At 41.0% G+C, this 10,764-nt stretch overlaps 1 protein-coding gene across 4 annotated transcripts in view; it reads left to right on the plus strand.

Annotated features, from left to right (window-relative positions):
- Nucleotides 1-9,507, plus strand: part of BTBD8 (BTB domain containing 8) — a 67,462-nt gene extending 57,955 nt beyond the window's left edge. For all 4 annotated transcript variants that reach the window (XM_090047087.1, XM_090047088.1, XM_090047089.1 and 1 more), the window contains 3 exons: nt 126-265; nt 5,231-7,555; nt 8,919-9,507. In XM_090047087.1, coding sequence (XP_089903213.1) covers nt 126-265; nt 5,231-7,555; nt 8,919-9,388 — 2,935 coding nt within the window. In that variant the 3' untranslated portion in view covers nt 9,389-9,507. The remainder of the gene's footprint in view (nt 1-125; nt 266-5,230; nt 7,556-8,918) is intronic.
- Nucleotides 9,508-10,764: the final 1,257 nt, after the last annotated feature.

The following is a 10,764-nucleotide window of genomic DNA, read 5'->3' on the forward strand; positions in this document are numbered from 1 at the left end:
ATTATACATTGCATTTATTGCACACTTCATATTAAGATACATACAGAACTACTACTTGTTTTTAAACCAGTCAATTTTATATCTTAATTTGGAAATAATAAATTCAATATTTTCTCCTATGATAGTGTGACAAAGAAACCTACTGGAAAAGGATGCAATGAACAAATCCCACAGGCTGTCCTGAAGAAAAAGGGGAATGTGAATGACAATTCTGTAGTTCCACAGAAGGCACAGAATGCAACAGCTAATACTGATAAAATCCAAGGTAGAGTTTTGAATGGTACTGAAACTAAATCAGTTTCATTAAAAACAGTTTGTTGTTTTATAACACAAGTAAGGAAATGCATTACAGAACATTTATGGGCAATTCAGGTTTATTTTCTATAATTCGCTTGCTGACAAGCGTAAGATGTATTTTTTTTGCTTGTTTCACTTCAATGTTAATTTATGGTCATTCTTTTTAATCTGGTTCACAATAAAAGGAAAATTCTGCTCTTCAATCTGCTTTGCAAGTAGAACTGCCCCTGAGTTCAACAGAAATTCTGTATGTGAAACAAGTTCACAATATACATCGCAGGTCCACATTACAGACTGCATAGAAGAAACAGATCTTATGCCACAAGGCTGTCCAACTGGAGGCCTACAGGGGGTTAACACCTAGCTCTCAAGATCCTGTCTGGCTTCTGTTACTCCCACCACAACTGCTGCTGCTGTTACCACTGGGATTTGTGGTTTTTCTCCCCATTCCTCCTCCAACTTCCACTTTTTGTCCCCACCCCTGGGGGCAGGGCAGGACAACCCATGTTTCGGAGCCCACATGGCCCAAGTAGGGGAGCCCAGTTACTCAGATGTTGGGCAGCCCTATTCTACTACATAATGTACTATAATTGTTCTTTGTACCTATAAAACCACCACCAAGGAGGAATACTCGGCTCTGGCCCAGACCTGCAGAGAGCAAACCAGGAAAGCCAAGGCTGCAGTGGAACTCCAGCTAGCTACAAATATCGAGGACAATAAAAAGTCCTTTTTTTAGACGTGGGGAGCCGGAGGAAAAGCAAGGGCAACATTGAACCCCTGCTAAACCAGATGGGGCAACTGACAACCGATGCCCAGGAAAAAGTGAACTTGCTAAATAGGTACTTTGTGTCCAGTTTTTCACCACTCCCATGGGACGGCCCTGCCCACTGTGGGTCAGGGAGGCCTGGGTGAGGGAGATTCCTTGCCCTCCATCGAAGCTGACCTCATGAAGGAACACCTTGACAGGCTGGATACCTTCAAGTCAGCCTTGACAGGTTACACCCAAGGGTACTCAAGGAGTTGGCAAGCATCATAGCCCAGCCCCTGGCACGGATCTTTCAGAACTTTTGGTGCTCTGGTGAAGTGCCCGAAGATTGGAAGAGGACCAATGTCATGCTTATCTTCAAGAAAGGGAGGAAAGTAGATCCGGCAAACTACAGGTCCATCAGCCTGACCTCTATCCTGGGGAAGGTCTTGGAAAAGATTATCGAAGAGCCCATTGTTAACAGACTAGCTGACAGCAATATCCTGAAGGATACCCAACATGGGTTTATTGCGGGTACGTCTTGCTTGACCAATCTTGTTTTCTTTTATGACCAGGTGACCTATCACTTGGACAAGGGAAAAGAGATTGACGTTGTGTATCTTGACTTTAAAAAAGCTTTCGATCTGGTCTCTCATGATCGCCCCTTGGCTAAACTGGCTAACTGCGGCCTCGACCTCACCACAATCCACTGGCTGGGGAATTGGCTCTGCGGTAGGACCCAGAGGGTAGTGGTTGACAGGAACCAATCATCTTGGTGTGCGGTCACCAGTGGGGTCCCTCAAGGCTCTGTCCTAGGGCCTATACCATTTAACATCTTCATCAATAATGTGGACGCTGGTGTCAGAAGTGGACTGGCCAAGTTTGCTGATGACACCAAACTCTGGGGTAAAGCATCCACACCTGAGGACAGGACGGTGATCCAGGCAGATCTTGATAGGCTCATGAAATGGGCCAATGAGAACCTGATGGTGCTCAACACCGAAAAATGCAAGGTTCTCCACCTTAGGAGGAAAAACGTGCAGCATGCTTATAGGCTTGGCAGTGCTACGCTGGCTAGCACTGCGGATGAAAGGGACTTGGGGGTCATGATTGACCACAAAATGAACATGAGCCTTCAATGTGATGCTGCGGCTAGTAAAGCAAGCAAAATGCTGGTTTGCATCCACAGATGCTTCTCAGACAAATCCCAGGACGTCATTCTCCTGTTGTACTTGGCCTTGGTGAGGCTGCAGCTGCAGTACTGTGTCCAGTTTGGGTCTCCACAATTCAAAAAGGATGTAGAGAAGCTTGAGAGGGTGCAGAGGAGGGCCATGCGCATGATCAGTGGTCAGGAAAACAGACCTTATGATGAGAGGCTGACAGCTATGGGACTCTTCGGTCTGGAAAAACGCAGGCTCGGGTGATCTGATGGCCACCTATAAGTTTATCAGAGGTGCTTACCAGGATCTGGGGGAATGTCTGTTCACCAGAGCACCCCAAGGGATGACAAGATCAAGTGGTCACAAATTCCTCCGCGACTCATGCAGGCTGGACATAAGAAAGAACTTCTTTACAGTCCAAGCTCCCAAGGTTTGGAATAGACTGCCACTGGAGGTGGTTCAAGCACCCACTTTGAATGCCTTCAAGACACATTTGGATGCTTATCTTGCTGGGATTCTGTGATCCGTGCTGACTTCTTGCCCCTGGGGCAGGGGGCTGGACTCTGATCCTTTGGGGTCCCTTCGAGCCCTAATGTCTATGAAATCTATGAAAATTGGAAGTAACCCAGTTCTATGAGCGTTTCTTTTGAAACATAGTACAATATGTAGTAAAAACATTTCACTGTGACTTTTTAAATGTAAATATATAATTATGATGAAACTTTTTATGAAGGTAAACATCTTGCTTTGATTGCATCATAGTACAGATCATATTTAGTATTTTTTCTGTAATCACTGTAGCTAGGAGGTAGAGCATCTAAATAGTAGAAGAATACAAATTTAAGTTACTGCAATGTACAGTGACATCAGTATTACAAACAAAAAAATCTTCCTTAAAAATCCGAACACCCAAACCAAGTGTTGGAAGGCTCTTTAGCAAGTGAATTTATTTTATGACTAGCAAAATTGCTTCACAGTCCATTATATCTGTTTATAGTCAATATGGAAGGTAATGCTGTATAGAGATCTTGCTTGGCTTAGGCCCAAAAAGGCAAGTTAAGCACAGAGTCTTTTCAGCTCAAACGTAGCATTTCTCAGCTGAGAATTGTATTTAGATTCTAACAGAAGGCACTTTTAGGTAGCACATAAAACAAATCTGACCTACTTATAGGTATTAAAGGCTTTCCAATACTTCCTGAAAGGGCAGGGGTGTTCATTCTAGTGTTCTGATCATATTATTCTTATATGAAAAAGGGCTTAGTCTGTCTGTCCATAATGCTCTTGAAGCACTCTGATTGGTTAGTGAAACATCCAATCAGAATGCAGAGTGCCACCATGACAGCATGGATGGAGGGGATGGAGCAGGAGGGTGAGGCCAGTGGTGCTGGCCTCACCCCTCTGCTCTGTCCCCACTGTCATGGTGGCACTCTGCCACCTGTGAGGAGCAGGGGGCATGAGGCCAATGGCACTGGAGCTGGTGGTGGTGGCACAGGGTGCTGGCAGAGGAGGGAGGAAGGGTAAGCTTCCCCTGCAAGGTCCTGGGAGGTAATGGCAGCGGGGGGTGGCAGGGCTTTGTCCCCACCCTCCATCATTCTTGATGGGCAATTCGCTCATAACTGGAGTTACCATATGTCCTGTTTTTCCTAGACATGTCCTCTTTTTGGGTCCTCCCACCTCAGTCCAGGCAGGTTTGGTTTTGTTTTTACAAAACAACAAATGTCCAGGATTTTGCCGTGCTGAGCATCAAAGTTTTCTCCAGCACTTCCAAGCTTACCCTAGCAAGGAGTTGTTTTGGGGCTGGAGGGAGGGCAATTGGAGGCAGGGGGCATTATCTGTGTCTGCATGCACACACACACACAAGTTGTGGGGAAGCAGCCCGGCAGGGTGGTGGGAGCAGCCCCATCAACTGCATGTAGATAAGTGTATGGGGGTACAAGGGTTGGAGGCCCAGGTCTTGAGACTGTCCGCGTAGGGGCTGGGGTACGCACATGGACACTGGGGCTGCATCAAGGTGGAGGAAGCACCTGCCCCTCCAATGGGACAAGTGGGCAGAGAGGGCAGCAGGGAACTGCATGGCTCACCTGGTGGCACTGGGGATGGTGCCCTTGCTCTCAGGGACAGGGCAGCAAAGAGACACTGCAAGGCTGAAGGGAACAGGTGGTGCGGGGTGGGAGTGAGGGGTACCAGCATGGTCTGGGTGTGTACTGTGGATTGGGAGTGAGGGGCCAGCAGCAGGGCTGTGGCTTGGGAGGCAGGGGCAGGGCACAGGCATATCACCCTCCCCCCCCAAAAAAAAACTTTTCCCCCTCCCCCTGACAGGTGTCATCTTTTTTGAAACTGGAAATATGGTAACCCTAATATACCGCCAACCAGAGGCATTTTCAGAGGGGGTGCAGGGTCATCAACTCATCAGCGTGCCTCCTGCCAGAAGCACCACTTTGGCACAGCTCCAGAACCTAGGTGATGGATGCTGCTTTCACCCACCACCTCCTGCTTTTTTCCTGCCACCAAATTTGGTGGTGAGGATGGAGGCCAGGGCATGAGCATTGTTCACCCACTGGGTTCTAAAGCCACACCAAAGCAGCAGTTCCAGTGTGAGCCATTCTGTCAAGCCAGTGCTCAGAGGGGTGTCTGGCTGGATTTGCCCATGCTGCCTACTTATATTTCCTCTATAATTTAAATTGAACACAATACTACTCATTTCCTATGATAAATTGTCCCTTTTCGGCCTTTTGGGCTAAGACCATCTGTATGCACCGTTAGATAGCTGATTCTTTCCACTCTGGTAACGGTTGCATTTTGGTGACTGGTGAAGTGATTCCTATGTTTTATTGTTTGTAAAGTGCTTTGGATTCAAAGATCCTATGCAAGATAATAATTTTAAATGTTTGTATATAAGATCACTTAGTTGTTTTAACAAAATTTTTCTTGAATATATAAAACTGTAATAATTTGGATACGTTTAAATGTATAAGTAATATAGTTCTGGCATTGAAACCTACTGTGTTTTTATATTCCTTTTTTGTAGAATCGCCAAATTCATTGAAGTCTGCAATGTCACCAAAACAAAATGAAGAAAAAAATATGACACAACATTTGGTTCAGACAGCACTTCCAGAGAAGCAGTCTTCAGCTAAGAAAAAGTGTGTTAAACAATCACAAACACCTGCAGTTAAAGCCACTGCAAAAATAATAGTAATGCCTAAAAATCAGACCAGTTCAAAGAAAAGTGAGATTATAAACAATAAAGACCCAAAACAAAAAATAGTTACAGGACCACCTATGTTAAAATCTCAATCTTCTGCCCAAAGGCATTCAAGAAGTGAATCTCCTGTTGTCCAGAAGAATGTGCATGGTTCTGAACACAAAGGTTCAGGACAAAAACACGCACAGCATACATCTGCATCAGGGATTCAGCCACAGGATAAAAACAAATATAGCCCTACAAAACAAAATGAGTGTGTAATATCCATCCTGGATGGTAAGAGAGGAGATGCGTTAGATCCTCTTAAGAATATGGAATACAAAATAGAAGCTAAGCCTTCCTGTCCTCAAGTTAAAGGTATCCCTAAACTGAATGTTTCACAAGAAAATGAAATGGAAACAAAGCATGTTTTCTTAGACAGGGCTCAAATTGCATATTCTGTAGGTACAGATGATTATAATCCTATTGAATTTAATTGCCATATAAAGCCTGTGAATACTACATGCTCAGATATCTGTAAAAATACTGACCAAAAGCCAACCATTTCAGCTCCTAAAGAAAGAATGAAACATGTAGAAGCAACAGAAGTCTGTGAGGAACAAAATGGTACCTTAAGCACTGAAATGGGCATTAATAATGGTGAAAGTCCTGCATCCAGCTTTTCTGGAAGAATAACCAGTGCCTCTAATTCAGAACAAAATGGAAACAAATCTAAGAATAATGTAAAAGAATTTGCAAGTGCTGAGGAACTGTGTGATAAATCAGTCTTGAATGAATACAGGTCTGCTACGGTAGATTCAGATGCTGCTTCAAAATGTTTTACAGGACAGGTAACAGAAGAATGTTCACCTAAATACATGAATCCTACAGAAACACCAGGAAACCACGAAAGCTCAGAAACTCCCTTTGTGGATCATTGGAGTTTGAATACAAGTGCTCTAGATCCAAAAGAGAGTCCTGAATCTGACTCTGGCAGTGCAACAACATCCTCTGATGATATAAAACCAAGATCAGAAGACTATGATGCTGGAGGTTCTCAGGATGATGAAGGATCAAACGAAAGAGGGATTTCTAAATGTAGCACTATGTTATGCCATGATTTTCTTGGAAGAAGCAGCAGTGACACAAGTACACCTGAAGAACTAAAAATCTATGACAGCAGTCTAAGAATAGAAGTGAAAATGAAAAAGGAGGGTTCTGATCTTTTTCGTGTTAATTCAACAAGTGATGATGAAATACCAAGAAAAAGACATGAAATGTGGTCACATCAAGAAGGTGCAAGAGGAGGTAATGCTAGGGAGAAGGAAATTACCACTTTTGGCAATGCACAGTTTACTCAGGAACCAGACCAAGTTTCCTCTTCTGCTGATGAAACAGAAGATGAAAGATCTGAAGCAGAGAATGTTGCAGGAAATTTTCCTCAGTCAGATCTTTCAACCGAGCAGTTCCAAGGCATTGTTAATTTAGCTTTTGAAGATGCAACAGAAAATGATATTGAAAGTCAAGAGTTTTCTACAAATAAAAATTTTAAGCGGTCTGTTTTACTTTCAGTAGATGAATGTGAAGAACTGGGATCTGATGATGGAGAAACACACAATCCTCTTCAGCATTCTGTAGATTCTCTTACTCCTTCAGAGGTGTTTGACAGCACTTCTCATGAGCATCATGGAAAGACCTTTTATTCAAGATACTCTTTAGAAATTGAAGATGGATTCCTGGAGTGCAAACAGCAGAATAAAGACAGGAGCAGAGAACTGGATAGAAGTGAAAGCACTTGCTCAGATCCACATGGCACTGTAAATGTAAGAAAGGAGAATCGGGGTGCTTCCATGATAGAACAAAATTGCCCAGAGAAAGTAGTCTCAATAGCAGATAGTTCATGTCCAATCGAAAAGCAAAAAGGAAACAGTAAGAATGAAGAAATCAGTGAATTTCAGCAGTGCAATAAGCCTTCAGACAGTGACACAAAGTCTCAAGGAAGACCCTGTCATTTGGACCTTCATCAAAGAGAAACTATTTCTGACATGCAAAAGAACAGCTCTGCAAAACCTATAGAATTCTCTAAGAATCAGTTATTGACTCAGGAAGGGCAAGTGAGAGAGAGTCAACCAGCATCTACAGAATACGCTAATACTGATATACCTGCAGGTAATGTACAGAAATAAAAACATTAAATCACTGAAACATTTAATAGGCAGAATATTGGGATTGCCTAGGATTGAATTCTGAATGCCAGTAACTGGCTCTTTTTTTTAATGAAAATGTAAATGTTTTTAATTATTCTCTTATTTACAGAGTGCTTGTCCATTTGGAATACAAAATAAATACCTTACTGTTCAGTGGAAAACTTGAATATTTATACCAGGAAAATAGATTTTATGTAATTCTAAAAGAAAGATTGGGACACAGTTCTCTGTACTCTGATTATTTTTGGTCCTGTTTAACATTGGCAGCACCAACTTCAGGTGGAAACTTCATAAAAAATTTTTGTCTGCTTGACACACTATACTCTATCTGTAAGTGGGATGTGCAATAACTTAACTAAAGCGCACTGAACTGTTTACCTTAGCACCTATATTAATTAATGTTGAAATTTATTTATATATTATATTATACATAGAGATATGGAACCTGATCCTTCTATTGAATTTAGTAGGATGTTTGCCATAGATTTCAGTGGGAACAGGTTTGGAAAGACTTACAGGTTAAATAATGACTACAACTCTTTAACTTTTACGTTTGAAAACTTATTTCCTAAAAGAGAGATTATCCTTAGAACCAATGATTATATATAAAAGAGCTCTAGCTTGTTTCACATGGTTAGATGACTAGTTGTCTAGTTGTTTTTTGTGTGTGTTGTCTTCTTTAAACCAGTAATTCAAGTTATTACCACCTTATAAAATATGCAATAGTGCTGAATATAACTACTATTGTGTATTCAAGAATACTGAAATACTGATGATGATCTATGTTCAGCTAAACCAGAGAATATGAAGACATTAAAAGTTGTACTATTTTTTAAGTTTGCTTGTCCTTGCCTGCAGCTGCCCTTGCATGTGCAATATATCAGTAAGCCTGTGGATAAACCATTTTGATTTTCCTTCTCTTTGAAGCTGACATAGTTTAAATCACCATTCAGTAATCATATTCACTTTATTTCTTCTTTCCACACCTCCTGTTCCAAATTTCAGTTACTGTTATAGTGAATTAGAAAGTTCATATGCATTAAATGTGTGCTTACATATTTTGTCATTTTCTGTATCAGAGATCTTCCAACTGTGGAGGGTTATTGTTAATTACCAGTTGTGAATGCTGCTTTAACTTAAGTTATAAATCATATTTTGTTTTTTACATAGAAAATAAAGTCTACAAGTGTTGTCAATTTTGTATAAACCTACATTTTTATCTGCTTGGATTGTTCCTCCTGCAGTGAGTTAAATTTTGTTCTACAAAGCCCTGAGAGGGGATCATGTGCAATTTTTACATTGTGTAGTATTGTGAATTATTTCAGGAGACATAGATGATTGTGAGACATTGGCACAAACCTGCATATATGAGCATCGTCCTTCAAAAACCCTTTCTCCAATATATGAGATGGATGTTGGAGAAGCTATTGAGCAGAGGATGGAGTCAGAAACAGGAATTCTAGATGTGGATTTTGAAGATCAGCAATTTGCAGAACAGGATTGGACTCTTCTCAGGCAATTATTATCTGAGCAGGACTCAAACATAGATTTCAAAAACTCTGTTCCTCAAGACCTTAATTTAGCACAGTATCTTATTAATCAGACACTGCTACTGGCACAAGATGGTTCAGAACCTCAGGGTAATTCATACATTGACACTTTCAGTAGATGGACTGAACTTATATCTCCACTCGATGATTCTTCAGCAAGCATCACAGTGGCAAGTTTTTCCTCTGACGACTGTTCTTCCCCTCAAGGGGAATGGACAATTCTTGAACTAGAAACCCATCATTAAAGTGATCAAATGCTTGAAGCTGGACTCCAACCCCTGCCCCAAATCTATTTTTGATGCATTATATCCATTCAGTAATGAAATACTGCATCAGTAAAGAAAAGACCATTCTTGGTACTGAGGCAATCTGTCCAATATCCTGAGGTAAATGCATTGATTTATAACCTAGATTTAATCACAAGTAGTAATTTTTCAAAGCTTAGATGGCTGTTTTTCTAAAATCAACTTTGAGTGTCTATTTTCTAGAATTCTTAGAAAAATTAGATGACTTGTAAGAAAATCTTGGTTTAAATGCCCTCTTCTTTCCCCCTTTCTGTCATTTAATATTCTTTTTTGAGCAAGAATTTCAATGTGACTGCACAATAAGCAGAGCCATTCCTTCCTTTTCTTCCTTCCATGTTATGACTTTTTTTTCCCAACAATAAAGTTTCAGAGTGGTTGTGTTGAAAGGTGTTGCCAACACTACTTTAAATAAGAGACGTGTATGTATAAGTTGAAAACTTCTGCAAGAGAAGCTTTTTCTGTCAAGTTGTGTTTTTTTATTTAGTTTGAAAGAACATAGTTGTCTTTTTTAATGTAAGACTTTAGGGGGCAAGTACTATGGTACATTCCTTTCTTTGGAACATAAATATCTCCCCTTAATTTAGTCTTTTTTTTTTTTTTTAATGTTATGGTGCATAAACCAACTCCAGTTGATTTATAGCAAAGCTCATGCTAAAATAAATCCAGTATAAAGTATTATCAGTGGTAACCTGGATGTCATCACTTTAAAAATCCATGGTGTGAACTGTAACTGTAGTTGTGGTACAACTTAAGACATATAGGCTATATCCATATAGTGTAAATTACAGCTGAATTCTCATGGGTTTCAGTTTAATATTTTCCATCTTTGAGGGTATTGGGGTTTTGCTGTCTCTCTTCTCTCTCGTAAGTTCCTCTAAAAGAAAATGTCCTTACGGAAGCCCATCGCTAGTATCACCTTTCTTCTGAAATAAAGAGAATCAAGCAGGAAATGCTTCTCAACATATCTGTACCGCTTATTCTCCTGCTAGAGATGGTGGCTAGCATTACCCATTTTTGGGATGGGAATGAAGTTGCTTATTCTCTTTTATAGGTGTGGAGAGGTTTGGGTGAGGGGTATTGAATCCTGGTCTTTGCTCCTTACCAAGGCAAAACATATAGGATATTTTGTCAAGGGAGGGAAGGTTCAGGTTCTCTAAAACTTCTGCCTAATGGTAGCTGTGTGGGCGATCTTGGAATGTAAACTGACATCTGCAGAAGCAGTTTTGTACTTCCTATAGGTCATTAATAGGGCTTGTACCTTTAAAAAAAAGAATACCGCACTACAGCAACAAGTAACTAAAATTGGGAGGGGGGGA

Source organism: Crocodylus siamensis, chromosome 5 (assembly GCF_052110815.1).
Source record: "Crocodylus siamensis isolate JL-2025a chromosome 5, ASM5211081v1, whole genome shotgun sequence".
NCBI classification, from domain to species: domain Eukaryota; kingdom Metazoa; phylum Chordata; order Crocodylia; family Crocodylidae; genus Crocodylus; species Crocodylus siamensis.